We start from the raw sequence: 15624 nt of genomic DNA, 5'->3' as shown, positions 1-15624 counted from the left end.
ATCAATCCAAACCAAAGCATCTTCTTCTGGAAGCTATTACTTGAAATCAATCACTAAGTTGGCACACTAATTTTGAAATTTTTGTATTTGGTAAACTGTATGTTTACTGATGAGAACTAACAGATTTATAAACTGTCTATAATTTTATACATAACATTGTAATAGACTTAAAGATCAAATTGCCTCAAAGACCATTAAGATCACTAAAGGACTTTGCTCATTATGGCAAATCATAACAAGAGGCAACTGCTAATTGGTGACCACCCTGACCCCCTGACCCCCACCCTGCCACTGTTGGATATGCCTTTCTGAATTCCTGGAAATTTGGACAGTAAATTAAGTCACATGACAGGAACTAGAGGTAAAATAAAGGCGATAATATTGTCTGATTATCTCAGACTAGGAAGAGGTAAACAAGCTGGGGGAGCACTGATAATGAACACAAAGAATCCTCAAGGAAAGTCAACTCAGCAACTGTGCTGACAATCAGCTCTGACTGGATCTGGAAGGAGGAGGCCATGGCCCAGTGACTCAAAAGAAGAGGAAGACTTAACATGGGACTAATCAGCATTGGATGCAAGCGAATCATTTAACCAAGAGAATAGGAGAGCTGTGTAACCAATGAGCATTGATTCCTTTGTTTGCTAAAATGTACAAATGGGGAGAAGTTTTGAGTGACTTTGGATGGCTGCTACTGAGAGGACCAGAAGAGGACCAGTGGGACGATGTCTGGAGCCATGGGTGGTGATACCTTCTTTACTTAATCTGTCTATCTGTCTCTTTTTTAATTTCTCTTTTTCTTTTTCTATTTCTTTCTATCTCTCTCTACCTCCCATTTACTGTTAAATGAAATCCATAATATTGGCTTCAGCATATGGTCTCGTTTGCAACTTAATTTGGGCTGAGGCATCTCTCCAGTAATCGGATCTTAACGAATATAACTAAAATAATGTATGGATAAGCATGTTTTAACAAGAAAAAGGTCTGAAAGTATCTTTTTTTTCTTAGCTATCAAAATTCAGAAAATCTGTGCAATGCTTTATTCTTGAAAGTAACATCTAAATATTAAAGTGTCTGGAGAGATTGTAGGTGACATGATGGTGAAAATGCCCATATACATTGTGCTTGTGCATCATCATTCCATTTATGAAAACAATGAGATCTGGAATTTTTAAAGCCATTTTAGGGATCTAGACAGCTAAGAATCATTATAGACTTACTAGAAAACAAGTACTCAATATTAAGACATCTAGACTCTCAGCTTTAGAGATGCATTTTACAAGAACAAGTTTTCAAAAGGTCTCAATACCAGTCTAAGTCTTAAAGCAAAACCAAAACCCTTCCCAAAGAAAGAATATATGCATACCATACTGAAAACACTCATAATATTTCCCAGACTCATTACATTTTCAAGCTGGTTCTCACATATTATATAGAGAGACACCCTCTAAGTATCTCTCTGAAATCTTGAATGACAAACCTACCCAAAGCAGGAATAATTCCTTGAGTAGATACTACTTCTCTGATTAGTTAGTATGTTTGCTCCTACTTACCACACAGTTATTTTGTTGCAGGACATTTATTATGAGAAATCTTCTTTCAAAGGCATATTTATCATTAGTCATTCTACTAAATTTGAGAGCAAACCAAAACTGTGTTAGTCATTTTATGACTTGCTTTTCTTCCCAGCTTTCCACCAAAAGTTACAACTGCCGACGGCCCTTAAATCTGTTCTGCTTTAGATGGTTTAAAGAAGGAAACCATTACTGCACAATCGATAAGGATATGTAACAGTTTGTGTTAGATTTGCAGACAAAATATTTACCTACTAAAGACTAATATTTTAAATAGCAATAATCAACTCTTTACTCATAGAAAAATACTTGTCCTAGAACAAATAATAAACAAGTCAAAATATTCTTAACTGTAAATTTAACTCAAAATGCCATTAGTTTAAAGTTAGAAAATTCTGACGTGGTAGGGTTTTTTATTTAGAAGATTCAAATATTTAGTTTTTCTTTAATCCCACTGATTAAATTTCACTGTGTTTTTTCCCACTTCAAGTCTATTATTACATCACAAAATAATATGAAGGCCAATGAAAACTCATCATGTTTTGATTTTGCACAGAAAGAAAACTTGATATGATGGAATTAGAAAAAAAACTACATGTAGCAAGGGGTCATAAATTTTTCCTTGCCTGCTACTTGACTCAAGACAATTCCATATTAAACAGTATTTAAAGACAATTTAAAAAAAAAAAAAACTTGGAATGATTTCTAAAAGCAAGTCAAACTTTACCAAGAAAGTAGCATAATTAATTTTAAACACTTACTTGCTTTTGTAGACATTGCTCTTGCCTTCTTTGTTTTCTCCTCAGGCTTTTTGACTTGTTTCTTTCCCTCTTACTCAGCTTTTGGTTGAGGGAAGTACTCGTAGGCTGCACAAGACCACCAGGTGTGATGTACTGCTCGTCTTCTACAGCCCTTGTAGGCGAGGAACGATTCACCACAAACAGTGACCCATCAGCAGTGACACACCCTGAAGATTGTCCAGTAACTTCAAAATCACATTCACTTTCTGTTTCGCTGTGTAGCAATGTGGTAATGGAAGTAACTTGAAATTGGTTTTGTAGTATGTCAGCACCGGAGCTATACAGATCCTGAAAAGAACTACCACCTTTCCTGTTGGACTCTAATTGCAGGCTCCCCTGTACGTAAGTAGGTGGATTTTCATTTTGGCCATGGTAAAGTGTTCCCATGCTGCAAGTTTCATGTAACACAGGTGACAAAACAAGTCTTTCTCTGATATTTAAATCCAAGCTATGTGACCTTCTGTGAAAAGGTTTCACAATGCTTGCATCTTTTATAGGATAGGAAGAAGGGAGAGTTATTTTTAGATTTAATGCCTTTAAGGGAAGTTTTTTACTTTCTATCTCATACCTGGGAGCTCTTACTTCTAGACAAAGTGCTTCTGTTAATCTTCCAGCACCATTATTACTTCCAGCTGCATAGGAAAGTCCTTGATTTTTGACTTCTAAAGTTGCAGTTACCTCTTCATGGCAGGTATCCTTGTTAAAACCAGTCTGAATTTTGAGAAGCAAATGCCTTTCTGATGATTTTGAAAATTTAACAGAGAAAGGTGGCTGATGCTCAGTCCAATATTTGCAGAAATGTCTATTTACTAACTGTCCACAGGAACATTCTTTGTTGCCAACAAAGTCAAAACCCCCTAAGCAGGCCTCACAGAATGGACAGTGCAGTTTCCCAACTGTCCACTGTGCCTATTGACAAAAAGAGAAAAAAATAAAACACACAATATGTTCACTGAAAATAAATTAGCAAGAAATAGTTACTGGCGTTATTTTCTCCTTTGGTAAGAGGATTTTCTTCTTGTTTTTCAAATACAATAAAAGACACTTCACAGCAGTAAGCAAATCCTCCATAAATAACATTCTGGTCAAAGCTCTGCTTGCTACAGTGGTAACTAATTCTAAGGAAAGTAAAACACATATTGTAAAACGTAGGAGCTTTGAAATACGTTTAAAATTTGTCCACAGATAGAATAATGCTGTAATACTAATAAAAACATTAGATCTTTAAAGCAGTGAAATCAATTTCCCACGTTAATCTGGAACTGGCAAGCGCAACTTCTCAGCTGAGTGTTTGGAGTGCTGATACATTTCTTGCATACTAAGTACAGTGGAAGGAGATTTCTCAAGAAAAGAACATAGCTTTTCATTTTGATTACCCCACAAAAGCCTATTAAAATGGTATTTGTATTTTGGTATATGTAGCATCACAACATAATCTCTGTGCAGATACCATGACAAATCCTTAATACTCTCTAGGTAAGGAGACAGTTATTTTCATTATTTATAATTCTGTGAATTTCTTTTCAACCCTGAAGGCACTTTTTCAAAAGGAAATACGTATCAAAGGTCTATAAACGCCTACATATTAAAACAATTATTAGTTCTCCTACATATTTAGACAACTACTAGTATTTTCAGCAATTACATTAATCTGTTAGGAGCACTGTTGAGGACTAAAGTTATGTGTTTGCAGGATCAAAGCCCAGAGAACAAAACTCATTATCAACTCCAGTCACACTTTACTCACTTGAGTGTCTAAAGAACCATGAATACAGAAGCTGCCCAACATTTCTAGTTTAAGCATTGCTTTCAGTTGCAAATGTCCTTCAAGGTGATCTGGAAAAGTATGTCCATGACTGATGTTTGTCCTATTGAAAACTACAGAAAATGTCAGAAAACCCAATTTGGCAGTTTTAGAAAAAAAAAAAAAAAAACACTCCAGCAACTTGTGTGAAAAAAGGTTATTTTTCACACGCAATGCTAGAAGTTTTGGAAACACTTATTTGAGAAACTTACTTCTGCCTTATGGGTTAAAACCTCTAGATTACACAAATTATCACAGATATGTCTTTCACTGCACCGATGAAAATCTATGTAAATCCTGAAAGGTTTTTAACTTGGAGAAAAACGAATAGTTTACATATAACCAAAGGCTTTCAAATTCTTGAGAATTCTGTAAACATGCGTAATCCCTCTCAGTTTATAAAGCTGACCAATGTGTACACAGGCCATTCCCAAAGAATTAAGCTTGTTCTGAGATTTATTCTTAAGTCTGCCACACTCCACATCCATGTCCATGCCAGGGACTAGACACTAAAATTAAGGGAAAAAGCACTTTTTAGTGACTTTACTAGGTCTCTCTGGCATGGAACAGCAACCTGAATCTTCAAACGGACAGGTGGAGTGAATAGTGAAAATTGAAAAGGCTAGAAGCCTGGAAAAAATGGACATGCAAGATGCAGTGTGAAGGAAAAAGGACATCTCTATGTCCCATGTGCACAGAGACTGGGAGATGAGGTGTGGTATCAAGGAGCCTGGGACTGATTTAGCATGAGTTTGGCAATGGAGTGTGGAAGCACTGACTCAGTAAATGAAGTAACAGCCTACTAGTGGAGGAGGTGGTAAGGGGAAAATCAGAAAGATCTGAAAGGGAGTCGAGGGTACACAGATTTAGTGATGGACTGCATAAAGATGAAAAAATGGAAATGGTTAGAAAAAGAAACCAAAACAAGTGATAAGTGATGGGTAAAAGAAAATCCAGGTCAATAAAGACCACTAGCAGCACTAGCTACGTATTTGTAACTATTGAAGATTATCTATACACTAATATGTACATGAAATCCAAGGAGATTGGCTAAGAACAGGGACAGATGGCAAAAAAGAACCGTCTGGGAAGCAGTGGGTTTTACAGCCTGCAAATAGATTTGGTGCTTATATAAAATGATTTAGCCTTTGATTCAGGAGTCATACAGGAGAAAACAACACATGATCACAAAATTATTCAGAGCCCAGGAAGATCTGGAGATAAGTCAGAATTGCTTAACACCCCCCACCCCCCACATTTATCCATAAAATCACAGGATCTTGCCAGAGGAGACAAAGTGAATGAGGCAAGAGTTCAAAGGATATCAAGTGACACAATGAACAGTCAAAGGTGTCAAAGGTGTACACAGAGAATTGCATTGTCTGCCTTTTTCAGCAGAGAACTGCTCCTCTGCAGCCTTAAACAAATGTGCCAAGCAGTCTTGTATTTCCTTGGTCCCCAGTTTGTCCCTCTGTGTTTTCAAATGCAGAAGCTAAAGGTGCAAAGGAATAATTTAAGAGCTAAAGGTAGAAACAATAATATTACTATCAATATTAAATACAACTATACTGAAATAATTTAAGAGGCAAAAATCCTGTAAAAATGCCTCATTATTAAAGGTTCATGATTAGATGATATCGTAAAGTGAGGAAATAAGTCATGAGCCGTAATTTTCCAACACACCTCCAAGATTAGTGTTTCTGAACATAACTATTCTGTTATATTCATTGAAGTAGAAGAGATCACTAATTTTAAAAAGTTTAATTAATGTTTAACAAAACACCCATATAGAGCAATACAAAGAAGAAAGATGAAGTTTTTAAAATTTTCGAATGTTTAGTTCTAGAGTCATAACAAGCTTTTTCTCTTTATGCATTGTTTTCTGTATGGGTTTGCTTAGGGCAGAAGTCACTTAAAATGTAGTGAAATTTTACATGGAAGTGAAGGGAGAAAGGAATGCAAATATCATTTACTTATCAAAATCAGATTCATTAAAGAAAATCTGTGCAGCAAAAAGCACTGCTTCTGCTTGTTAGTATCTATGCCACAACATTAATTTCTAGATCTAAAACAAAGAAAATACCAACTGAAGCAGTTAGTACAACAGGAAATTTATGAGATGGTTTGTAATTTCAAATAGGCAGTTAAAACTCAAAAGCAGTGACACTGGCTTATTATCAAAACTTTGAATTTGCAGGAAGGTATCTACTTTCTATTCATATGACATAAGAGAACATTAAGGATAAAAACGGTAAGTATAAAACACATCATATTCCAAAAACTGATCTCTTAACAAATCTCCAGTCCACTTTAACGGGGAAACACACTTCTTGTTGTCACTGTCAACCTATGTGTTAGTACTGCAAGATATGATGATCAAAACAAAACAAACCCCAAAGTCTAGGTAACAAATACAATATTAAGCATTGACAAACATGGAGAGATGCCCATGACAGTTATCTGGACAGCCATAAACACATTCATCTATTAAAGAGCAGGAAACAAAATTTATCACTTGAGGCACTTCTGCATATATTAAACACAAACCAAAATTAAACACTTAAGAGAGGAAAAAAAAATCTGTAAATGGTAACAATAGAAGCTCCTGAGAAGAATTCCTTCAGTTATGAGGTCTCTGCAACATACATGGCCCTTGCCAGAAAACTGTCCTTCAAATTTTTGGCCCTTAATTATATGTTGAATAATAAAGATGCAAGAAAAAAAAAATCTACCTTTTCAATGATACATTTCACCCACTCTGGAACGGCTTCTAGGCGCAAATGCCATACATTGCAAGAATTCTGAGCAGCAGCTGAAGGTTTTGGCATTTGTTAATAAAACAATTTTATTGATACTCAAAATTTATGTACTTTTTTCTTTGAATATAGCCAGAGGTCAGCTCCCCAAAATCGGTAAACATTAACAAACGATAAACCTCAAATACAATGTGCTTCTTTAAGCTAAAAATCAGGTAGAAACTGCCAATAATTCTCTATCTGAATCTAAGAACATTGGGCAAACTCCACTGAGAAAATGTAGGCGTGTGGAGGTGGTTTTGTTTGGTTTAAAAGAACAGCAAGCATGTAGTTGCAGGCCCTCCAAGAATATCTGGAAACTGATTTTAGAATCACTGTCAGCTGGCACAATTTTTCAGGAAAGACAGAAAAATCTAAGTTATAGTTTACATGATGACTGTGATCAGCAATGCACAAATGCAACAAGCAGAATTAATTTTCTAATGCTTTTTAGAAACTAACAGAGTAACCAGGTAATCTTAGCAACTTTAGAGTTTTTACTGCAATAATGTGATCAGCTGAAGAGAAAAAACCCTAACAATCTGTAGCATTTCATTAATTGATACTGAAACAAAAGCAATTACCTAACTAGAGTCACAGGGATGGCTAAAATTATAAGAAAACTCTGGTGAGAAAGTCCTGAAATCAGTTGTTAAAATTTATGAATATGGAAAGTTGTGGATGCTTATGTTATTGTAGTCATTGGAATAAAGATTTCATTCTGCTAAAAATTAAAAGTGGGACTTGAGACAGAAGATAGAAGCTTAAAAAAATTCTCCAAGTATTGACAGATGACAGATCGATCCATTTATTATGTCTATGCTGGTTTTTTGGCCCTATCTGTGGAGACCACCTGCACTTCAATATGGATATAATTATTAGTGTTTATACTGCGTCTGTAACTTCAACATTTTTAAAATAATTAATTCTACATTTTTTTCATTCATAATTCAACTATATCTTTGTCTGAAGGTCTAAAATTCACCTGTGGAAACATGCTGAAAACATTACTCTTCACATCATAATACTGTCTTTGCCTCCCAACCCCTTTAGATACAGGGTTAAATCACAGATTTTTATTTGCTATCTACATAAATGGAGAAGAAGCTACTTCAGTCATGTGTGTGATGATCGGTGGATCTCCACTCACAACTGAAAACTCCACCATGGGGAGGTCGGACAAAGATACCTCTTTCTTTTCACTACATTTTTTCCATGGAAGGAGTTGGAATTTTCACATTCCCCCCTAAAAATCACTTCAAACCATACAAAAAAAGAACCATCAAATATAAAGTGTGAAAATTATTCCAGAACTTCAAATTCTGTAAGCAGAATGATTAAAATGGGGTTTATTGATAATGCTATCATGATCTTAAAAAGTAATTTTGTTTCTACATCTATTGGCTGTACCTATTTGTGAAAAAGAATGTTATTGCATTCCTAACACATTAATAAAAAATTTCACCCCATTCTCTTCTATTTGCTTTTTAACTTTGATTCAAGATCCTTTCTGGCACATTTGGGAAGACTTTAGCTCTTTATGATTAGTAGCTCCCCTTATAAAACAGTAGGAAATACTCTGTCATGGTTTTATTCTGTGTAATTATCCTTCTGTTTATTTTAACAAAGACAACATAAATTACTGAGCAGGGCATAACCCTGCTCAGGGCAGACTAATCTTCTGAACTATTTTTGTGTGCAGACTACGGCCCATATTTAAAAAATGAAGAGTAAAATTTTCTGATGTAGGCATATTTTACACACAGTTCACTACCACAATGGAAATTAGAATCAGTCTTTAAAATATACCTTAGGCACAAAGACTTGTCCATTAAGAGATATTAGAACAACAAAAAAAAAATGACTGCTTTAAAGCCATCAAAACCAAACCCCATATTGATAATAGGAATGGTATTGTTCTATGCAGGGTAGTAGTCAAGTGTCCATGAACATCAGCCTGCATGTTGCAGAACATGAAGTCGATCACTGCCTACTTGACTTCACTAAAATTACTTCCTACACTACTGTCTACAGAACTGTCTCTACTTTTCTACTTACCTCCACATGAGATTAATTACAAAGTGACGCTAAGTCTAATACTTCTGCTTCATTTAAAATAAATGGCACCAACTCCCTCAGAAGAAGCTATACTTACTTTGGATGGTTTTTTCCCATTACATTTTGCAAGAAAACCAGAATTTGCTACACATTTCCTACATCTCCAGCAACGCAGAACACCAGCCTCTTGGTTGTTCATTATGTCAGCTTGGGATTTTGCAGCTCTGTGTGTTGACCTGTAAAGACCACAAAATATACCATTTGGTCGCTTGTTGAAATACCACATTTCTCTTGAGACCCTGAAATCTATATAAATATTCTCACCACTGCAGAGGAAACTAATACTTCATTTACAACATTCTCTGATTTTGTATAGTATGCCATCTAGGTGTTTTAAATAGTAACGTGAAACAGCTGGCTTTATTTCCAGGTTGCACAAAGAACTAGAAAGCAACAGTAACAAAACAACTAAAACCAAAATAAAATAAAACAAAACTGACCAATCAACCAAACAAAAATTGTGTTCAATATTTGGACAAAAGATAACAGAACTTCAGTTTTTCTGGAATATGTCCATAGGAGTAAGTCATTGCTATCTTGCTGAAGAATGCATTGAGGAAAGATGTTGGGACTGCAGGCAGCTCTTCAAAATGCTGTTTATTGTATTAAAGATATTACAGCAGTCCTGGGTCCTGGGTGACAGAGCCACGCCTAAAGCTGCCAGCTACAGCTACAGCATGCCTGAAGCTGCTTTAGCCCTGGTTACAATGCATTATATAGTTTTCTTTACTGAGCACCTTAATACAGAAAAACCAATCAGCATTATACACAATATTTTTACTATTACTTCTAGCCTTTCATAACTACCATCTTTACCATATCATGTTACAGTTTAAGCTTAAAGTTGTTTTTCAGTTTTCTTGCAGTGGAAAATTTTTACACCTTTTTCTACTTGGTAAAAACACGTTTTTGTTTGCCTATGGTATCTTTTGCCTTTCTTTAGACTTCTTTCTGCTTGCTAAAAACATCTTTTTTTTTTGTGGTCAACACATACTTTGCTCTAGCCATAAAACCTCTTTCCAACTCAACTTAACCTTTGCTTTCTTATTTGTCCAGTAACAACTGGCTCAGCAAGCCTTAATTTAGACATCTTTTATTCTTCTGTATCAACACTTGCTTCTATCTCTATTCTGCTTTCAGGTTCTAAATTCAGAGAGCCTTCTGCTAAGCCTACATATCTGTAAAACCTTCTTGTAAACTTTCATCATTTCCAACACTATCATAAGCAATAAATAAACGTACACACATATAATGCCACATAACAATAATGAATGCCAACATAAAACTATAGAAGACATACTCTTTCCTCAGTATGTCCATGGAGGCTTGTTCTCTTAAATTATTTTGTGTGGAAGGATGAGCACTACTGGTGCAACCATTCTTCATGGATCTCTATCAACCTCCTTGTGAAAGAGGACCTAAATTAAGACAACCAGGACAAGACATACATTCTATTTTTCTCTTCTTGTGTGTTGCTGTGTCCTGATTGTCTCTCTGGTCTTCTCTAGCTTGTTCCAAAGTCTTCCCTTTTTGTCATGCTTTCTCCAAAGATCCTCCAACTCTTGTTTCGAAGTACTTATGTTTTTACCCCCTTGTGCTAGCTACATGAAAAAAAAAAAAAAAAAAGAAAAAAAAAAAGAAAAAAAAAGACAATCTTTTTCCTCTACATGGCAGCTCAAGCCCTATACCAGAGTTAGGTCTACTCAGAGTGCTAAAGTGCAAAGCACTCACTGATGGGCATGCTGTAGTATAAAACCAAAAATCAGTGCCAAAAGCTTCAGAGTCCAACCATCTGATTTTTCAACTATTTTAACATTTAAATTTTTTTAGTTTTCACTAACTAAAGAAACTTTGAGGTCTTCACTACAGGCTGTCTGAAGAGCAGTTTGCCTTGTTGAAACATACGGACTTTTGCATCATCCCCATTTCTACCTTTCCGTTTTCTGCCTTGTTTCCTGATTTAATCAAAGACAATGAAACACACAGAGAGATTACTTATTATCTTTATTTACATCTGAGGTCTTCATTCATTCGCATTTTTTTCTTTTCTACAAAAGTAAAGGTCTGAAATATAGTTTGACAAGGACAAGCAGAAATGTGTGTACATACAGCAGACTCCAAGCTCAAGTGTACATGCAGTTTTTAACAATCAGATCCACTCTCAGCTTAAAAAGTGAAATTAGGGCAAACATTAAATATTTTCTTGCAATATCACAATTAAAATGAATTTTTAAGGGTCCATTAATGAATCTGAAGACAGCCAAGCAAAAGATCATGCAAAAGATACATAAAAGTTAAGAACTTATACTAGTAACCTGTTTTGTTCATGACAAAATTGGAATGACTTGAACTCTTTGACTTAAGCAGAAATTCAGTTTTTACTTAAACTTAGTTTTTGCTAACACACATATGTCAGTGCTGCTGCTTTCTGTATCAGACATATTTCAAAAGTGGAATATATAAAATAATGAACCTGTCTATGAATGATTTCTCTTTCTAAAGAGTAAATTCGGTCTCTGATAATTTTCATAAGTACTTGGTATCACTTTGCCGTTATAACATTAGGCACAACAGGGTATTGAGAGAATGATTATCATTTACGAATTTCCTTATATCATTCAAACACTTTAAAGCTGTTCTAATTAATTTATTCTTCACAAATTCGTAACACATTTCTAGAATGAATTCAATTTTACAACAGTTCAGTGAGAGCCTCAAATCTAAGGTCAACCAGGAGGGACTGAAAGAAATTTTGCACACAGCCAGCTCAGACATTCTTTTTAGGTATAGCCATATCCTTGTATACTCAAATATCTTCTTGAAATGAGGTGATATATACCTTGCATCACTTATTATGCTGTACTTTTTCATCCAAATGATTTACTTAAGTCTCTTTGTACATTCTGTTCCCCTTTGAGAAGAGGATGTCTTGCTATCTGTTGAACAGCTGCTTCATTTGAAGCTGCTGCCTGGAGCAGGGCAAAACCCACTTGGTGACAGACCTCTCAACAATCAGATAAAAGACTGATGAATAAATGCACTTTCTATATTTAAAACACAAGGTTCAAATCATGCAGACAAAGGTTCTCTAAGGATCATTGGCATTTGAGCTGATGTAAACATCCTTCTCATGTATATAACATCTTCCAAGATTTTCTGCAAAAAGTCTTTATTTATTTTGTTTAGTTAGTTATACCCTTCGAAAAATTCTTCTTAGTTTGGCATATCCCTTTTATTTAAAATTACACTTACATAAGAGCAATGAGTGTGTGGTATAAGTGCAATAACACACATAGAATGGGCTGTATTTTGTGTAAACAAGAGTGTTGATACGGAACTACATGGAAAAAATCCAATTCAAGTGGATACTTTTTTTAATATTATGGTACAGAAGGCTGAAGTGTTCTTCTGGCCCAGGAGTATTTAAAAAGTAAAATTCCTGTAGGTGTATTAAATATCTGCATGTGCGTGTCTTTTGCAGTTCTTACAAAGGACAGAAGAAAACTCTACAGATGCATTTTAACACATTGCAGAGGTTTCTACACACGTCATGTTTCTCATTTATCACATCAGCACTCACTTTTATTCTGTTTTGCACATAAGTTCAAAAAAATGCATATGAACACAGGATTTTGAAGTTTTGGGGGTTTTTTTGTAAAATGTACTTTAACCTTAGTGTTTGGGATAGATTTTCCTACCTTTCATTTATCTTGGTTTGCATGTAAAACTGTATGTAAAGGCATCTTGTTCTCTTTCAGCAAAACGTGCCTACAAAAAGATAAAGGTTTTTCATTTGGAACTCCAAAATAATGTCAGGCCCTGAGTAGGACTTTTCATCTTAGTACCAGGTCATGTGTGTTGTGGCTGTACTGCTTTCAGGTCAGTTGCTTTGTGTGAGCTCATGTTTGCCTCCAAAATAGAATGCAGACGTATCAGAGTGTTAAAACGCCTATATTCTTCCATGGTTTTTGTCTGATGACCTTCAAACCCTTTTCTATTATTTAGTCCCAGTAAAACTAGTAGCAGAGTCCTGAGATTTCCAAGTCAGTCTCAATTCTCTTTCTTGGAAATCACTGGTCTAACATACTCTTAGAGACCTTTGATGAAGATTTTACAGCCTTCCAAAACTATTTCATTGTCTCCTTATCTTTTATTATTAACTTTTCCCCTAATACTTAAATGGAATTTTATGTAATTTCCCTTATTTGCTGTGGATACAGCGAGCAAAATTGCTCTTTTTCTTCCGTGCAGAATATTTTACAACTTTAAACACTTATTAGACATTAGCTTCCCTTCAATCTTGTCTTTGAACTAAATAAATCTTTCTCTTTTTCCTCAGAGATAATGCTTTCTTGATCTCCAACTGCCACTGCTGTTTTGTGAACTCTTTCAAATGGGTCAGCTATTCTTGCTGAATCCATGTTCTAGATGCAGAACTCACTGAAGTTTTAGGAGGAGACTAGACAGATTACATAAATTTTCAAGGGGGAGAAAAAAAGAGCCTATTTATATCTAAATTTCTTATAAAATCCAAATTGTATAATGTATTACATTTTGGTCATTCTGTCTTCAAAAAGATCACTAAAAAACATGAAGTACAACTCCAATTAAAAATTCTTATATGTTCACAGTGAAGAACTAAACGCAATCCCCTAAACTTCTGTTGAAACCTGGTCTAGAATTTCAACTAACTTGCCCTTCATTCACAAATACAGAAGAATGAGAAAATGAATGTAGCAGCACAAGCAGTTATCGATTCAGTTTATTCAAAAATCACCTGTGACCCCTTCGGAATATTGCAACCATGAAAATCACAATAATAATTAGGTTGCAGCAAGAAACTAGGGCACTGAAATGTCAACAATAGTTATTGAAAGTCTTGAAAAAAACTAGAAGAGTGTCAGCTTCACAGGAGGATGACAGAGAAAAGTTAAATGAGCTGTCCTGCCAACAAGAGTCCATACACCAAGTTCCTGTCCCCACAAAAGGAGGAATTGATACTTTACCAGACAGAGAAACAACCACGGAAGACATCAGTGTACAGTCACAAACTTGCTGCTAGTTTCTGAACTTCAAAGTATTTCTGATTAAAGAAACACTTTAAAAAACCCACTTCAACAATGTTTCTCAATTAAATAGCACAAAAAATCGGGAGACAGAAAAGAAAATTTAAAGACCTGTCTCCAGGCTGCCAAAGAAGAGAAGCAGAAAGATGCATCATCTGCTTCTGTGCATCTCCTTCCTGTCTATGAACTCTTCTACCAGTTCAGCCATTGTGTGATCAGCTTCTCTATCATGGAAGTTATTAACAGTGATGACCAGTTGATGTCAGTGGGTGGCCACTGTGATACTTTCTTTTGTAGCAAGACTAACATATGTAATTAAAATGAAGTTAAAAAAAGAAAACCTACTTGCTACTTGAAACCTATTTCTTGACTTGCTAAATCTCCTACTGCATGCTGCTTAAGTCAACAGGTCTTCAGACACAGCTAGGATACGGAGTGTGTAAATGGCTTTGACAGGGAACAGACCTGGCGCGTCACTGGAGTACCACGGATCGGCGTGTAATCCCGTTTTCCCAAAAGAGATCCCGAGATCAGAGCTGCCTGTTTCATGCTCCTACTCACACAGGCATTAGCTGTTGCACAAAGTAAAACCAAAACAAGCAAGAACAGGGTGCCCTTGTCCCAGCACAGCGCGGAACACCGGGCTGAGCACTGCCGCAGCCGCTGCCCCCGGACACCCCCGAGCCCACCCAGGCCGGACGGGGCGCGCCGGGTGCTGAGGGCCGGCGGCGGCCCCGCCGAGTTAACCCCGGGCAGGAAGGCGCGGGGCTGCCCCTCGGGCGGGCGCCGGGCTCACTCGGGGACGGACAGGCCGGTGGCTCCCCCGGCTCCGGCCGGGTGTCCGCATCGCCGCGCTCACCCCGCGCCCCCCTCGCCCCCCGGCCCGGGCCCGCCTCGGCCCCACGGGCGGCTGCGGCGCCTCCCGCCGCCCCGGCCCCGCTCAGCTCACCGGGCCGCGCCGTGCGAGGCTGCGAGGAGAAGGCGACGGCGCTGGAGCGACCGGGCGGGCGGGGAAGGGGTTGCGCAGCAGCAGCTGCTCCCGCGAACGGGAAGAGACGGGAGACAAACGGCGGCGGAAAGCGCTCCGCCAGCGCTGCCCCTGCCCTCAGGAGGCACACGGCGGTAGCCGTGGCCGCCTCGGCGGCCGCTGCGGCCGGCAGGGACCCTCGGCGGCGGCGGGGCCAGCCCGACTATCGCAGGAACGGGGGAAACACCCGGGCCGCCCTGCGCCGCGCCGAGCCCTGAGGCTGGCACGGCTCCTCGTCTCCTGACTGGCAGAACTGGAGCGGGGTGGGGTCAGCTCCGGCGGCCGGCTGTGACCGGGGAGAAGTGAGGCGGAGGGAGTTAAGGTTAGGAGGGTGGACGGAAGCTTTTCAATGCGCCCTGGGACAGAAACTACGTTCCCTCAGGCCCTGGGAATAAACCCAAACCCAGAGATCGTACTCTCATAGAGCGAGGCCTGGGACA

The 15624-nt window shown here is 37.7% G+C and overlaps 1 protein-coding gene across 1 annotated transcript in view; it reads right to left on the bottom strand.

Annotated features, from left to right (window-relative positions):
• The window catches only part of RNF180 (ring finger protein 180), a 68323-nt gene extending 53188 nt beyond the window's left edge, over positions 1–15135 (bottom strand). Inside the window, exons 1-3 of the mRNA XM_066182372.1 lie at positions 15107–15135; positions 9129–9267; positions 2336–3283 (exon numbers count right to left, since the gene is read on the bottom strand). Coding sequence (XP_066038469.1) covers positions 2336–3283; positions 9129–9230 — 1050 coding nt within the window. The 5' untranslated portion in view covers positions 9231–9267; positions 15107–15135. The remainder of the gene's footprint in view (positions 1–2335; positions 3284–9128; positions 9268–15106) is intronic.
• Between the last annotated feature and the right edge of the window lie 489 nt (positions 15136–15624).

Source organism: Chamaea fasciata, unplaced genomic scaffold, assembly GCF_029207755.1.
Source record: "Chamaea fasciata isolate MVZ Bird 193981 ecotype frontalis unplaced genomic scaffold, bChaFas1.0.hap1 SCAF_4, whole genome shotgun sequence".
In the NCBI taxonomy this organism is placed as follows: domain Eukaryota; kingdom Metazoa; phylum Chordata; class Aves; order Passeriformes; family Sylviidae; genus Chamaea; species Chamaea fasciata.
The sequence above is the reverse complement of the archived record's forward strand: the minus strand, read 5'-3'. Positions and strand labels throughout refer to the sequence as shown.